General features: G+C 34.8%; 1 protein-coding gene across 1 annotated transcript in view; it reads left to right on the top strand.

Moving 5' to 3' along the window:
• RBM33 (RNA binding motif protein 33) overlaps positions 1-18,271 on the top strand; it is a 216,345-nt gene that overhangs the window by 187,004 nt on the left and 11,070 nt on the right. The window contains 1 exon segment of the mRNA XM_037835742.1: positions 2,190-2,378. Coding sequence (XP_037691670.1) covers positions 2,190-2,378 — 189 coding nt within the window.

The raw sequence follows: 18,271 nt of genomic DNA, 5'->3' as shown, positions 1-18,271 counted from the left end.
GTGTTGAGTGACTTGCCTAGGAAAGTGGCAGAACCACAGTTCCTAGATTTTTATTCCTTTCCTAGACCTCTAGAATGGGAGTTACTGACGATTGAAGGGACATTTTTCCTTTTGTTAGATAGACAAGAATATGGGAATCCTACTGCTACCCCTGTCTGTGGGAATAAGTTCTCGTTTTTGTGTGATCTGTTTAAAATCCACCCTACATTAAGGGTGTTCTTCTTCTCACATTATATATTGATATTAAAGCACCCACTCCCCTCAACTTCTAGTGGGAAGCATTTTTTTTTTTTTAGTTTCTCCAAAACTTTTATGCCTCTAAAGTACAAACAGGGAAGGATGGCTTAACAATCAAATTCCCACTATTATCCCTGATGAAATTCTGGCAAGGTAGAAAAGGGGGCAACAATAACCTGTTTTTTAGTTTCTTCTGGAAAGCCTTTGAAGTCTCCTAGTTCATCCTATTTGTTAATCATGTTACTAAGAAGTAGTAGTAGTATTAAGGCCATTTTGGTTTGGGGGATGTCTCAAGGTATTTAAATTACTTTTATAGGTTATGTCATTAACACCTTATGATACAGGAGCAAACAAAATTATTCCATTTTTGCAACATAAGACAGATGTGTAAACACATTTGGTGATATATTCAGGTATAGTCTTTAAAGATTGTTCCACTCTAAATTTTCTTCACTGAGGTGTTACCTCTGGATGTATGATGAGAAAGACCTTTAAAAAATACACATACATACAGGTGCATACAGACACATACACACACATGCATGTACTTAGAGTATGTGAGTTTCTTCATCTTAAACCTCAGTTTATGACTATAAAATGAAGGTAATGTTTCCTATCTTATTTGGGCTATTGTGAGGAATTTATAAGGAGATGCATATAAAAAGCTTGGTGCCTGGCATATAAGGAAGCATTTGGTAAAAAGTATATTATCATTACTCTTTTTATAACTTATTATATTTACAATGGAAAAATAGTCATTTACCACTGGTTTCTAGCAAGTGTAACTTGCAACTTTTGATGCTTACTTCCATTGTGGCTTCTCTTAAAATACCCATTTGCTCTTTTCAAAACCTTACTTCATAGGAGTAATCTTCAGAATATTAAGAAATGTTGTGGTTTTTAATTTAGTTTCCATTTTTATTGGTGCCCATTCAAGTCCTAAACTTAGAATCCGATTTCCATCCAATTTTTTCTATATCCTTTTCTGTGATGGCCTTTTAGGCTGTTTTTATCCTTTTCTATCTAAATTCTAGGTTAGAATTAGGATAGAATATCTAAGAAACCTAGAAAGTGCTATTCAATTCCAATCTGACTTCTGCATTATAGTGTTGGTCTAAGGAGGAATTTTTGTTTTAGACTTGGACACATGCTTTAATTCCTAAATAGAAGAAAATACTGTAAATATCAGCTATCTCTTCATTTAATTTTAAAGATCCTAGAATAGTGGTTTTTAACCCTGGGCAGCTTTTTAAAAATATTAATGTCTGGGCCTCACCTTAGACCAGTTAAATCAGAAATTCTGGGAGTAGGTGGAACTCAGTCATTGGTATTTTTTTAAGTTCTGCAGTTAATTGTAATGTGCAGCCAGGACTGAAAACTTTGTAGAATCTGCCTTTTAGGTTTTCAGGATAATTTAATGTAAATATTTATCAGTTGAATGCATAATGTTTTGGCTTATCTTGACTATAAGGCTTATAAGTACTGTTGGAAGGCAGATTTACCACTATAGAAAATTCACCAGATCCCCACTGAAATTGGCTCCTAATATAGTGGGAGAAATTCAGGCCCAGGAGCCCACTATGACTGGATTTGAATCCACTATGACTGGATTTGAATCTTTAACTGTGTAACTTAAATGGCAAGTTTCTTAATCCTTGTGATCCTATTTCTTTATCTATGAAATGATAACATATAAAGTACAATTAATTAGCACCAAGATATGTTCACACTGTTTGTTCCTTTCCTTTCCCTCTACCTAGAATTTGCAGGGTATTGTTGTCTCATTTAGATACTAAAACATTTTCTCACAGTGGATAGAAAACTATAAAATATCCTGCAGCTCATGGTATATTTTAATTGATTCTAAGTCACATACTCATTTTTATATCATGATAGCTTTGAAAACAACCAAAGCTTAAAATCAAAACACAGTTCCTTTTTGTTGTTGCCAGGTCATTATGCATGGGAGAGGCAGAGGAATAGCAGGTCATATGGGTCGCGGACGCCTGATGCCAAATAAACAGAATTTGCGAGTGGTGGAGTGCAAACCTCAGCCCTGTATTGTGTCAGTTGAAGGGCTTTCTTCATCAACTACTGATGTCCAACTGAAAAACCTGCTGATGTCAGTGGGACCCATTCAGGTAGGTCACCTAAGGTTTATTATATCTATGCCAGTTTGTCCTACCCCCAAACTAAATTATTTCTTGATTTTAAATGCTGTGCTCTTTGTGTTGGTTACTTCATATTAAAATAATATACTTGAAAGGACAGCTAAATATTTTATCTGCTGTGCATAATGGATATCAGAACTTTTGCCTGAATTAGATTATTTTGCAGTTTTCAGATGCTCAGTTATAAACTTTAAGAAATAAATGCTCTAACTGAACAGATTATCCTTTGAAATCCTCACAGTAACATACACACTTAAATTTTTGCTCTATCAAGTAACTTGTTCTATTTGTACTAGTTTTTAACATTTTAAATTATTCAGCCTTTTTTAATTTTTATTTTTTCCTCTTTTTTTAAAAATTCAGTTATATTGAGATATATTCACATACCATGCAGTCATCCACAGTGTACAATCAGTTGTTCACAGTACCATCATATATTTGTGCATACATCACCATAGTCAATTTTTGAACATTTTCATTACTCAAAAAAAAAAAAAAAAACCCAATAAAAATAACAGTTAAAAAAAACACCTAAAACATCACATCTACCCCATCCCACCCTATTTTTCATTTAAGTTTTGTCCTCATTTTTCTACTTATCTGTCCATACACTGGACAAAGGGAGTGTGAGCTACATTTTCACAATCACTCAGTCACACTGTGTAAGCTACATAGGTACACAGTTGTCTTCAAGAATCAAGGCTACTGGGTTGCAGTTCAACAGTTTCAGGTATTTCCTTCTAGCTGTTCCAATACACTAAAAGCTACAAAGGGTTATCTATATAAGAATACCCTCCAAAGTGACCTCTTGACTCCATTTGAAATCTCTCGGCCACTGAAACTTTATTTTGTTTCATTTCCCGTCCCTCTTTTGGTCAAGAAAATTTTCTCAGTCCCGTGATGCCGGGTCCAGGCTCATCTCCGGGAGTCATGTCCCGTGTTGCCAGGGAGATTTACACTCCTGGGAGTCATGTCCCATGTAGGGGGGAGGGCAGTGAGTTTGCCTTCCCATTGGGCTTAGCGAGAAGTCACATGTGAGCAACAAAAGATGTTCTCTGGGGGAAACTCTTAAGCACAATTATAAGTAGGCTTAGCCTCTTCTTTGCAGTAACAGGCTTCATAAGGGCCAGCCCCAAGATTGATGGCTTGGCCTACTAAATTGGTAGTCCTCAATGCTTGTGAGATTATCAGTAATTCCTCAGGTGGGGAAGTTTAATATTTCTGCATTTTTCCCCAGTTCCTCATGGGAGCCCTGAAAATACACTTTTACTCTCTGCCCAAATTACTTTGGGATGTATCGGGATTTCACACTAACCTGTACAACCCACCGGATCTCACTTACTTTTCTAAATTCCATGTGATTATGGTGTTTGAATAAACTGACCGTACAAGTTAAATTATTTAGTGTGCTAGAGAAAAATATAGATCTTGCACCAATAAACATCTCTTCCCTTGGTCTCACACAGAAGTTGAAGTTTTAAAACACAGTCAGTATCATCCTTTACCCTTTGGCCTGATTTGCCTTAATCCTAACCAGATCCACTTAATTCATAGCTATAACCGAAGTCTGAACTCTTTTTCAGCTTTTTTAATGTTTGCTGTATGCAGTAATACTGACGTTCATAGCTGCAGAACTCTAGCTCTGAGTCTCAGGTGTCACACGGATACCCAAAGTTCCAGAGACCAACCAGGGTTATACATAAAGAGTTCAGCATCTCAGAATTTAGAGATAACCATTACTGCTCAGGAATAGATGTGATGGCTGTAAAATCTTATAATCTAGGGACTGTTACAGTAAGCACTCCCCTGATTACCTGTGTTCTAAGATTCAGTTCTCAAAGTTTACACATAGTTAGTCCATATTAGTGAGGCATTATAATTTTGTCTTTTTGTTTCTGGCTGTTCAGCCTTCTTGTTCTTAATTTATTGAGATTTCCTAAGGGTGAGGAGTAGATGTGCCAGGAACAGTGCTCGTTATTTAGGCTTAATTACTGCTACCTTAATTTTTGGATTCTTAGAGAGATGGTTATATTTAGTTTTTATTTGTATGTACCAATGAAAAGTTAACCCCAAAGTCCTGGCTTCTGTTGTTAATAGATTTCCCAGTGGTGTGGTTAGGAACAATTTTTCACTTATCATAGGCATAAAGCTTATTATAATCAAGGATAGGTTGTTTATAGACAATTCATAATAATACAGATCAATTTGCAGGGACAGAATTGACACCAGGGAATATTAGATGCATTAAAATGTGGTTATTCCGATCTGAGGCTCTCAAAACAACTTTCTTTGAAGGATCTGGGTCAAGTAACGGTTTAGCAGTGAATCCAGATTTTTTAAAAACCATAGGCTAGTCTAGTTGTGAACCACAGACCAGTGTCCTGTTGAGGAGCTCATTTTTATAATGCAATTTGAGCTGATTCCTTTCTGCTTTTTCTGTTGTCCATTGAACTTTCTCTATTCCCTATCGGGGCAGAAAATGATATGACTATTGCTTTCCATTTGTGACCTGCTAATATTATGGGCTTTGCTTCTTTGTATGTCATCTTGATAACTGTGTAATATGTAAGATGCTGTTTGCTTCTAATATGCATTGAGTTTTTGATGGCTATGTTGTGAAAATTATCTTGGAGCCAGTGCTACCCTCCCAACCTTAGTCCTATCTGATGAATTTTGAATCTTGTATTTTGGGGTTATAAATCACTTGACTAGCCCTTTATTCTTCTATTTGCTATTTTCTTCTGTACTGAAAAGAATTACAAGTCATTGTGTTATAAAGTTTGATGGGGCCACCTAAAAACCTAACAAAAACAATATTGGAATGGTTTAATGATTTGTTTTAATTAGAAAGATGAAATGCTGTTTATTAATTAAAAAAATAAAAACTGGTATCACTATAGATAGCTAAAGAAATGATAGTAAAACTGATAAATATATATTTTAAAGATATTTATCCAACAAGACTTCATTGTGGTTTAAATATAAAAAATACTTTAAAGGAGTAAATATCTGAAGATGAATGAAAACAAGAATACAACATATCAAAACTTAAGGGATGCAGTGAAGGCAGTGCTGAGAGGGAAATTTATAGGCCTGAATGCCTACATTAAAAAAAGAAGAAAGAGTTAAAATCAGAGACCTAACTGCACACCTGGAGGAACTAGGAAAAGAACAACAAACCAATCCCAAGGCAAGCAGAAGAAGAGAAATAAAGATTTTAGAGCAGGAATAAATGAAATAGAGAATTAAAAAAAAAGACCATTAACAAAACCAAAAGTTGGTTCTTTGAAAAGATCAATAAAATTGGCCAGCCTTTAGCTAGATTGCAAAGAAAATGAGAGAGGATAAAATAAATAAAATAAGAAATGAGGGAGGAGGGACATTACTACTGACCTCACAGAAATAAAAAGGATCATAAGAGGATCCTATGACCAAGTATATACCAACAAATTAGGCAACCTAGATGAACTGGACAGATTCCTAGAAACACCCTTAACAACCTCAACAGACCTATTACAAGTAAAGAGATTGAATCAGTCATCAAAAACTCCAACAAAGAAAAGCCCAGGACAAGATTGCTTCACAGGGGAATACTACCAAACATTCCACGAAGAATTAATACTAATCCTGCACAAATTCTTCCAAAAAATTGAAGAGGAGGAATAATACAAACTTATTCTGTGAAGCCAACATCACTCTAATACCAAAGCCAGATAAAGATACACAAGAAAAGAAAATTACATACCCATTCTCTTATGAATGGAGATGCAGAAATCCTCAACAAAATACCAGCCAGTCAAACCCAACAGCACATTAAAAGAATTATACCCCATGATCATTTGGGATTTATCATAAGTATGCAAGGCAGGTTCAACATAAGAAAAGCAATTAATGTAATACATCACATTAACAAAATGAAGGGAGAAAACCATATGACCTTGTCAATTGATGCAGAAAAGGCATTTGACAAAATCCAGCATCCTTTCTTTATAAAACTGAGAAAACTTAGGAACTGGACGAAATGTCCTCAACACAATAAAGGGCATATATGAAAAACCCACAGCTAGCAATATACTCAGTGCTGAAAGCCTGAAAGCTTTCCCTCTAGGATCTGGAACAAGGCAAGGAAGCCCACTGTCACCACTGTTATTCAACACTGTATTAGGAGTTCTAGACAGAGCAGCAGTTAGGCAAGAAAAATAAATGAAAGCCATCCAAATTAGAAAGGAAGAAGTAAAATTTTCGCTATTTGCAGATGACATGTAGTATATAGAAAGTTCCAAAAATCTATCATGAAGCTACTAGAGCTAATAAATTCAGCAAAGTAACAGGATAAGACCAACATGCAAAAATCAGTAGAGTTTCTATACACTAGAAATGAGCAATCTGAGGAGGAAATCAAGAAAAATCACCGTTTATAGTAGCAACTAAAAGAATCAAATATCTAGGAAATAAATTTAACCAAGGAAGTAAGGGACTTATATGTGGAAAACTGTAAAACTTTGCTAAAAGAAATCAAAGAAGTCCTAAATAAATGGAAGAATGATGTCAGTTCTACCTAAAGGGATTTACAGATTCAATACAATCCCAATCAAAATTCCAACAGCCTTCTTTGTAGAAATGGAAAAACCAATTATCATATATATTTGGAAGGGTTAGGGGCTCTGAATAGCCAAAACCATCTTGAAAAAGAATGAAGTTGGAGGACACACACTTCCTGACTTTAAATCTTAACTACAAAGCTACTGTCATGAAAACAGCATTGTACTGATACAATAATAGATATATAGACCAATGGAATCAAATTGAGAGTTCAGAAATAGACTCACATCTATGGCCATTCAATTTTTGACAAGGCTGCCAAGTCCACTCAATCGGGAAAGAATAGTCTCTTCAACAAATGGTGCTGAGAGAACTGGATATCCATACGCAGAAGAACAAAAGGGGATCCCTATATCACACCATATGCAAAAATTAACTTATAATGGATCAAAGACCTAAATATAAGAACCAGGACTATAAAACTCCTAGAGGAAAATGTAGGGAAGTGTCTTCCAGATCTTGTGTTAGGCAATGATTTTTTAGGCTTTACACCCAAATCACAAGCAACAAAGGATGAAATAGATAAATGGAACCTCCTCAAAATTTAGAAAGAAATTAAAACTTTACATCAAAGGACTTTTATCATGAAAGTGAAAAGACAACTTTCTCAGTGGGAGAAAATATTTGGAAACCACTTATCGGTAAGGATTTACTGTCCAGAATATATTTTAAAAATCCTACTACTCAGCGATAAAAAAGACAAACAGAACCCAATTTAAAAATGGGCAAAAGACTTGAATAGACATTTCTCAAAAGAGGATATACAAATGGCTAAAAAGCACATGAAAAGATTCTCAACATCATTAGCTATTACGGAAATCCACAAATCAAAACCATGAGATACCATTTCACAGCTACTAGAATGGCCACTATTTAAAAAACAAACAGAAAACTACAAGTGTAGAGAGAGTGGAGAAATAGCAACACTCATTCACTGCTGGTGGGAATGTAAAATGGTGCATCAGTGGTGGAAGACAATTTGGCTGTTCCTCAGGAAGCTAAGTATAGAATTGCCATAAGATCTCGCAAACCCACTACTAGGTAGTGAAGAACTGAAAGCAGGGACTTGAACAGGCATTTGCACACCAATGTTCATAGCAGCATTGTTTACAGTTGCCAAAAGATGGAAGCAATCAAAGTGTCTGTTAACTGATGAATGGATAAACAAAATATGGTGTATACATATGATGGCATATGTATACATAAGCAGGAATGAAGTCCAGATGCATGCGACAACATGGTTGAACCTTGAAGACATTATGTTGAGTGAAATAAGCCAAACACAAAAGGACAGGTATTGCATGATTTCACTAATACAAACTAATTATAATAAGCAAACTCACAGAGATAGAATTAGAATGTAGAGTATAAGTTACCAGGAGATAGAATGGGGGTAGAGAGTGGGGAGCTGATGCTTAATTTGTGCACAGTTTTTATTTAGGTTGATTGTAAATGTTTGGAAATAGATAGTGGTGATGGTAGCACATTATTGTGAGTGTAATTGACAACACTGAATTATGTGTATGAATGTGGTTAAATATTTTACTAGAAGGAAAGCTAGAGGATAAAACATGGGATAGTATATCACAGTGAACCCTGTTGTGGACAATGACTATGGTTAATAGTACGGATATCAGAATGTTCTTTCATGAACTGTAACAAATGTACATCACTATTATGAGGTGTTAATGATAGGGCGTTATATGGGAAAAAAATCCACCTAATGCAAACTGTGGACTGTAGTTAACAGTATTATTTTAATATTCTTCCATCAGTTGTAACAAAGGTACCACACAAATGTAAAGTGTCAACAGTGTGGGAATATATGGGAATGTTGTATTTTTTATGTGACTTATGTAAACCTACAACTTCTCTTATTAAAAAAAATAATAATAAACCAGAACAAAATATTACATATGGTATGATTCCATTTGTTTAAAATATAAATATAAATAAATCTATAAAGTCAGAATTAGATTAGTGGTTATATAGGGCTGGGGAAGGAGAGAGGGACTGAGAGGTGAAGGGGTAGGGGGTTTTTCTTCTTGGAATAATGAAAATGTTCTAAAATTGTGGTGATGAATGCACAACTCTGATTATACTAAAAGACATTGATCATATAGTATGTGAATATACCTCAATAAAACTGCTTTATAGAAAAAAAAAAGACATACAAATGACCAAAAAGTACATGAAAAGATGCTCAGCTTCATTAGACATTAGGGAAATGCCAACTAAAACCATAATGAGATACCATTTCATACCCACTGGAACAGCTATTATTTAAAAAAAAAAGAAAATTACAAGTGTTGGAGAGGATGTGGAGAAATAGGAACACTCATTCATTTCTGGTGGAAGACAATTTGGCTGTTGCTCGGGAAGCTAAGTATAGAATTAACATAAGACCCAGTAATCCCACTTCTAGATATATACCCAAAAGATTGTAAGCAGAGATTTGAACAGATATTTGCACACTCATGTTCATAGTGGCATTATTTACAATTGCGAAAAGATGGAAGCAACTCAAGTGTCTGTTAACTGATGAATGGATAAATAAATTATGGTACATACAGTGGAATATTATTCAGCCATAAAAAGGATCGGTGTTCTGATACATGAGACAACATGGAGGATCATATTAAATGAAATAAGCCACACATAGAGGGACAAATAATGTATGATCTCACTGATATGAAATATTTAGAATAAGCAAATTCATAGAATCTGAATCTGGAGTATAGATTACCAAGGACCAGATTGGTGGTAGAAAATGGGGAGTTAATGCTTGAGTTGTACATTATTTCTAATTGGGTTGATTGTAAAGTTTTGCTAATGTATGGTGGTGATGGTAGCACATTGTATATGCAGTTAACAGCACTGAATTATGTATGTGAATATGGTGAAAGGGGAACATTTTAGGTTGTGTATATGAATTTAAAAAAACAACAACATAGGACTGCAATACAGTGAACCATATTGTAAACGATGGACTATAGTTAATAGTACAATTATAAAAATGTTTTTCATTAATTGTAACAAAGGTACCATAACAAAGAAGGTGTTAATAATAAATAGGGTGGTGTATGGGAACTCTGTATTTTATGATTTTATGCATGACTTTTTTGTAAACCTACAACTTTGCTAATAAAAAAAAAAAAGAAAGAAAAGGAAATGCTTTAAAGGGACCATTCTAAATGACCCAAGGCTTCCTGCCTTCCTAGTTTGCGAGGGAAAAAAATGTATGCCAAGTAGTTCAAATCTCTGCGTCTTTGGGGTTATAGCACTCCCTAGTGTTCACTTAGTATAATAGCAGGTTGTGTTCTCCATATTAGGAAGAACTTCTATTCTTTTGGGCACTTAATCATAGAAATTCCTAATAACACAGGTTAACTATATTTTTTTAACCTGTGGAATCTGAGGAATCTTGTTGTAGCAATAGGTAGCCAGTGTTACTTTCAGATTAGTAACGTTTTTCATTTTCTTAAACTACTAAAACCTCACTGGACAGTTTGTTTTAAAGACATCTAATTATTTACAGAGTAAGGAAAAATAACAAGGTCTTGTAGAAATGTCATAACTGGAAGATATAAATAACATAAATATAGCAATATATTTCAGAATTTCAGATGAGAAAGGTTATAATAAAAATGGAAAAAATATGTGATGCTCATTACCATTAATATTAAATGATCTTTGCCACACCTACTGCAAGAATGAAAACCATTCTCAGCAGCCAGACTGTTGACATTCCAGCAAATGTCGATGTCATGCTGAAGGGGAGCTGAAGGGCTCCCGAGGAACCCTGTCGAGGGACTTAAGTCATATCAATGTAGAATTCAGTCTACTTGGGAAGAAGAAGAGGCTTCTGGTTGACAGATGGTGGGGAAATAGAAAAGAGCTGGCTACAGTTCGTACTATTTGTAGTCATATACAGAACATGATCAAGGGTGTTACACTGGGCTTCCATTACAAGATGAGGTCTTTGTAGGCTCACCTCCCCATCATTGTTATTCAGGAGAGTGGGTCTCTGGTTGAAACCCAAAATTTCTTGGGTGAACAATATATCCACAGGATTCAGATGAGGCCAGGTGTTACCTGTTCAATATCTCAAGCCCAGAAAGATGAGTTAATTCTTGAAGGAAATGACATTGAACTTGTATCAAATTCATTTAGTAACAAAAGTTAAAACAAGGATATAAGAAAAGTTAAAAACAAGCATATAAAAGTTAAAAACAAGGATATAAGAAAAATTTTGGATGGTATGTATGTCTCTGAAAAAGGAACAGTTCAGCAGGCTGATGAATAAGATTTAAGAGTTGTGCAGCAGTGGAAACAACAAGATGCCAGACCTATTTGTGATTTTAAATATGCAATAAATTTCATATGTTAATTTCAAAAATAAATATTAAATGAGTCAGAAAGAAGATTACCACCTGGCATCTTGAGACAGAGAGGAAGGAATAGAGGGTTAATGGGGATGCCCTGCCTTGTTCTCAGGCAAGGTGATAGGTTCTTAAAAAGCCTGGTGGCACCTGCATATAGCTAGACTTCTGTCAGAACATACAGACTGTGAGTCAGGTAAGGAAAATACCCCAGGCTGCTCTTTAGGAACACCTGCATAAATTTTCTTAGTAGCCTCCTCAAGAGAATAATTATAACCTCCTATTCCATCCTTAAAGTTTGAAATCACATTGACCTTTAGGATTAGGTTCATTATAATTTCTGAGACTCCTTTTTTTTTTTTATTTTAAATTCAGTTTTATTGAGATATATTCACATACCATACAATCATGCATGGTGTACAATCTACTGTTCACAGTACCATCATATAGTTGTGCATTCATCACCCCAATCTATTTTTGAACATTTTCCTTATACCAGAAAGAATCAGAATCAGAATAAAAATTAAAAATAGAAAAGAACACCCAAATCATCCCCCTAGTCCCACCCTATTTTTCATTTAGTTTTTGTCCCCATACACTGGATAAAGAGAGTATGATCCACAAGGTTTTCACAGTCACACTGTCACCCCTTGTAATCTACATTGTTATACCACCGTCTTCAAGAATCAAGGCTACTGGGTTGGAATTTGGTAATTTCAGGTATTTACTTCTAGTTATTCTAATACATTAAAACCTAAAAAGTGTTATCTATATAGTGCATAAGAATGTCCACCAGAGTGGCCTCTCAACTCCATTTGAAGTCTCTCAGCCACTGAAGCTTTATTTCGTTTCATTTCACATCCCCCTTTTGGTCAAGAAGATGTTTTCTGAGACCCTTTTGCTTAATTTTCTTTATTTCATCATTTTGGATTTTGCCTAAAATTGTGTTAAAAGAAAAAGAAAAATTTTTGTTCTATTATAAAGTTAACTCAGTGGTGTAAAAACAAAAACAAGTTTCCTCCCAAGAGTGTAAGTTTTCTCATCACTCAATGAGTATATATATGTTTCTCTGTTTTGATAATCACCAAAATAAAAAAGATGGCATTGGGTAAAAGCAGTAATAATAGTAATAGATACTTAAATTATGTCTACATGTGTTACTCTTCTACTCACTTCTTGTATATTAACTTACTTATTTATTTCTCTCAGTAATCCTATGCAGTAGTTACTAAACTGAGACACACAGTAAAATAACTTGCCATGGCCACATGTTTGGTGAGTTCTGGGTAGCTCATTTTTTGCTGCTGCATTTTTGTTGAGGGAAAGCATGTTGAAGCAATGAGAATAAAACTAGTAAGCAAGTTCAGTCTATTACTGACTGCAGTTACTGACTCATTTGAAGGGCTGTGCTTGCTAAAAGGAGACTGTGGTCACTGGTGCAGGTGTGCCATCAAAAGAGGTTGCATTCAGGTTGAAGAGGAGAGCCCACCAAGACCTGTCAAATTTTCCAACCTTTATCCAATACTACCAGTTCAGGTGGGGGCCCAAAACTTGGAAAACATCTCTCAGAGAAGAAATATATCACTATGGAAATACGTGTCAGACTAGTAAATGAAGTACAATAGCGTTGAACAGCTCTTTGCATTATCAAAGAGCTCCTTGAAGAGTTCATATATTTTTTAAAGATGGAAGATTGTACAACCAATGATGAAAATGAAAGAGGAGAGACATAAAAATGTTTGTAAGATTATGTCAAAGCAAAAAGAACTATCCTTTAGGGCACATGCAATGATCATGTGGACAAGAGAAAGCCCAAACATTGGAAGTCAGGAAAAATGACATAATCGGTATCTAAAAACGTTCCTAGGTAATGCTGCTGAAGCTGGCCCAGGGACTATACTTTGAGAACCAGTAAGCTAGAGAGTATAATTAGCATCGATGATGATAGTTATTGGGAGACAAAATATATAGACCTTACTGTCAGGAGAGCTGCCACAATTTGAGGTGCTCACTTTGTTGAGGTTATGTGTTTTACATTACTGTATGTGTTCAAGCCTAGGTCCTTTGGGTTCTTGTTGTACCAAGGGTTTGGACTAGACCTTTAAGGTCTCTTGATTCCAAGAGCCTATGACTCTGTGAAAAAGTTTTTCCCCCTTAATGTCACTTGTATATCAATAAAAGCATATAGTATTTTATTTAAATAGAAACAAATAGGAGGCTGAGAGGATAGCTTATTCTAAATCCAGGTCTCTAAGTTATAATTTAGTTAATGATCCTTAATCAGAGTGGTTCTTTTCTCCCTCCCTCACATTTTCCCTCCCTGCCTCCCTTCTTTCCTCCCTAAATGGGCAAGGAAAGATTTAGAATATAATTTTTGCCCTAAGTTCCCATCTTTTTATTGCAGTGCAGACTCTATTGTTGAAAAACACTGCTAAGTGTATACATTACATCATACATACATGTGTAGGTGGGTATATGTGTAGATTCTTTTATTCCTTAGGCTTTGCAGAACACTGGTAAAAATAAGGGGAAACACTCTGCTCAATGTTTGCTTAGTTCTCTAGTCTGTAGAGGATGAATAGTGACATACAGGGTGATATTAGAATGGAGACCCACGGAAACCCCACGAGGAGGGAAAAAATCATACAATTGCTACCTTAGTCAAACAGTTCAAACATAATCCAACTTAAACTTTCTTTAAAGTTTAAAACGCCTGATAGTAATAGATTCATAACTTTCTCTAAAGACCTAGGTACTTGTTCCAAGGTCCATGCACCCTAAAGGAAATTATTTATAAAGCTACATTAAACTTACTATGCCCTAGTTTTTTCTGAGTCTTTACCAGTTAACAATTTAGGACTCATTATTATGATGCTGTAAAATGTCCCATTGGGTAGGTCAAGTCTTAAAAATTTAATTACTGACTTAGAATTTGGCCTGTATTAGAAAAATGTAATTATTCTAAAAAGAAAATGTTTGTTTGTTTTGAATTAATAATAGATCAAAGAGGGATATAGTTTATATAATAGGTAAAATTGGTCCTAACAATCTTTTGAGACTGAATTGACTTTCATTCAGCTTTTAAAAATCCTGATACACTTTTAAACACTTACAAGATAATGTAGCCATTTATAATATGAGTTGATAATATTAAGAGAGTTTGATAAGTATCATAACAGCTACATTTATGTATATTTACTACTAAAGTACTAAAATCTTACTAACCTATTACTATTGGGAGGTGATTTTGTGAAGAAAAAATGAGAAGTTTAAATTGAAATTAAATAACTCTGGAATTAATCAACTTTGTGTTTATTTTCCTAGTATCTGTATTTGGAATCCCAGAGAAAGAACCTAGTAAAGTAAGTTTTCAGGATACTTTACCATTCTGTGAAAGTACAGCCAACTCTTGGTCATACTCAGTAACAAGGATTAAAAAGGAGAGAGGCTAATTGAAATGGACCATGAGTCATACATTTCAGGTTGGCTGGCAAGTTTCAACGAGCTACTAAGGAATAGTGGTGTTTTGTGATTTGAGCTCCTTCCCCATGCCGTTTTCCCACTCTGTCTGGTTTTATTGGTTGTAGTGAGCAATGAAGATGATACTAGCAAGGGTTGTGGATAATCTCTACTGGGATGACCCCAAGTAGTCAAAAGTTGACTATGCAACAAGCTTAAGAAAAAGGTTATGTAGAGTTTCATTTAACAGAGGAGTTTGGGGATGTAATTTAACTGTATTTAATAGCTAAATTTTATCTCTTTTTCCTGGAGAAGGTGTGAGACATCAACAAACTTGGTCAGAATTTGAAATTATATAAAATTGTTCCTTTTCTGTAACTGAAATGGTATTTGAGAGTATTGATATTTGAAATGTGTTAATGTTTCTTATTGTAATGTTTTCAGAGAATCGTTATGAGAAAGGGTAGATGGCTAAGAAGGTGGGAGGGGAGTGGGGTCAGGCAGCCCCAGCCATCTTAGCCTTGACTGTTCTGTTGAAGTTACATTAATAGTAGAAAGAATATTCAGTGTCTCACTTCAAAAATCCTTTTAGAATAGGATTTTCTTCTATAGTAGTCATTCTTGAAACAGCAAAATTTGAAAAGTAACTTCTGACCATGTAATATATCACAAATCAGATTAGGTTTTTATTCAGCTTTTAATTTTTTCTACCATTAAATTGCAGGTTATCTGTGTACAGATGGTCACATAATTGCTAAATCTCATGCTTCCAAGCATTTTAAAATTTTTTCTTGATTAAAGAAGTTGTGGGTACACAGAACAATCATGCATAAATTACAGGATTCCCATATACCACCGTGTTATTAACATCTTGCATTGGTGTGGGACATTTGTTACAGTTGATAGCACATTTTTATAATTGTACTATTAACTGTGGTTAATGGTTTAACTTAGGGTTCACTGTATAGTGTAGTTTCATGAATTTTTAAAAAGTTTTATTCTGTTACCATATGTATAATTAACATTTAACCTTTTAATCACATTCAGAAATATTTTATTTTTTGATGCCTATCTTCTATTCTCATTTCCTCTCTTCCCTTCCTACCCAGTGTCTTCAGTTTGCTCTACTATAATTCTTACCTCAGTAAAACCCTCCATTTTGGTTGCTTGTCTGGAGCCATCATGCTTGATCCTTTCCTTGAATTTCCTTTTGGTCCACAGTGGGTACAGGGTCAGTTAGTTGACTTCAGGTGGGTGCTAATTTTTCCTGAAGGCCTGAAATAGGAGGAAAAGGCAGAGTTAGGTTGTTTTATCACTTCTGAGTTACTGAATTATGGAAACTCCCAGCCCCCTGTCTTCCCTTTTCTAATCATTTTTAGGAAAGGCCCTCTCCTCTAGACATAAACTGCATCCCCACATCAACAATGCCAACTTAAATGTTACTCGGGCTTAGTTTTTCTTTCTTGCTTATGGTTACCACTGTTCTTACTGTTTTCTTCAGGCTGATAAAATAGTCAGCATAACACAGTTGAAGCTGACTGCATCAGACAGTGAATGGTACAATGGAAAATGTACCATAAAGGTATTTACTTAAATAATATTATTTGTTAGCACGATGCCATAAATTTCAGTGGCTACATATAGCTTTGAAATTGGTTTTGACTGGAGCATAAAACAGTGGGCAAATGAATCAGATACATTTCTTTCAATGATCATTTAACTAAAGAGATGAAGTGGTTTGGGGAGAAAAGAACCAAATAGCTGACAGGTGACAGTTCTGCTACAAATAAAAAATGTAGCCTCAGTGAGCTAAATCAGTATGCATGTGTTTCTAGATTAAATGTATCACATACCCTGGAATACTGTTGTAGCATCAACATCAATTTTGCGTGATTCATCTTAGTATACAGAGTCCTTATGGAACAGTTCTTTACTCTAAGTTTTCAAAACCTTTGAAATAAGCATAAAATTGGTATTCATGATTATACACAGAAGTAGCTTATAGCTCAGACTTTTGCTTTCCTGGGAAATGTTTTTCTCAGAGAGCTCTTTCTGAAAAATCAACCCATTTAAATCTTGCCATGATAAAATAAAAATCCTTTTATTTCCTCTTGACCCTCTATAGCAGTGGGAATCCACTTCTCATAGAGGATCCATGAGAATAACTGGGCATTTGAATTCTGTGGCCTCCTTCTGCTTCTCAGGGTTTAAATAAAACTCTTCACAGTTCATTGGAGTGAAAGATAGCTACTTACTTACCAAATACTCTTGACTTAGCCTTTTCTAAAAGTGATACAACCTTTCATCTCTCATTGTTTACACTTCTACTGGAATTTCTCTGTTGTTCTATCTCCAGGGGTGAATAGTGGGATATTGTCATTCTAGGTTGACAAGTTGGTAAGAAAATTTTTAATTAAAAAACAAAAGAACTTACTGATTAAATCCATACAGTGTTTTACAATTCCTATTTTGTAAATAGGAGTACATTCCTCATTATATTGCAATGTTGAAGTATTGAGTTCAACATAAACTCTTTTGATGTAGAATTCAGAGACACTCAAAAAGCTCTGGAAACCAGGTTTTGGTTGGGATTTTTTTTCCTTGCAGTATTTTTCAAGGATATCTGATATGTAATATCTTGGAAACATTGCAAAATTTTGAAGTGCCTTTTGAGTCATCAGAAAAAAAAAGTTCAGATCCATATAATTTTGATGTTAACTAAAGGTTTTAATACTTTAATATTCTTATAAAATTAAAATTTGTGATTGTGAATCACTAATTCAGTTGAACTATCCAGTTAGCCATTTTGGAATCCTAAGAAATTGATTATATATAGCAAACTATAGCAATAATTAAAAACAAAATCAAGACCAAGTTGATTGAAATCATGTAATTGATACAGTATAATGAAAAGCATGTGGTTGAATTGCTCTTCTAAGTACTTTCTTGTTTGTCTAGTTCTGCTCTATTTTCTTTTCCCTGAGCCTTAAAGGGTTTTAAAAAGTAGGTAGGGGAGAAGTATTCTTTGCCTTCCGTCTTCCATCGTAATTGTTGAATTCTGTCTCTTTTGGTCACGCTGAACGATAACAGGACAGCTCCATAGTTGTATAGTCAGAGAGAGACTGTTTGTGAATTAGGAAGAATTCTTATATTCAGTATATAAACTCCAATGCCTGTATTTTACTTTTTTCATCAGGATAATTTGCTGGTTTATAAATTGGGCTTATTTTTAGCAGCTTCACTGTGTTGTGTTTAAAACAGCTTATGTCATTTTTTGGCTTTAGGTAATTCTCTTAGGTGCGAGGAATGTTGCCCAGAGGGGGTGAAAAAGAGTTGAATTGATTTTCAGGACTGCTGAGTCATTTTAGTTTATCTGTTTATTCACACATATACACACTCATTCACTGTTAAAACTGTGAT

This window comes from Choloepus didactylus, chromosome 5 (assembly GCF_015220235.1).
Source record: "Choloepus didactylus isolate mChoDid1 chromosome 5, mChoDid1.pri, whole genome shotgun sequence".
NCBI lineage: Eukaryota > Metazoa > Chordata > Mammalia > Pilosa > Megalonychidae > Choloepus > Choloepus didactylus.
Note: the sequence above shows the minus strand (reverse complement) of the source record. Positions and strands in the feature narration are given on the sequence as shown.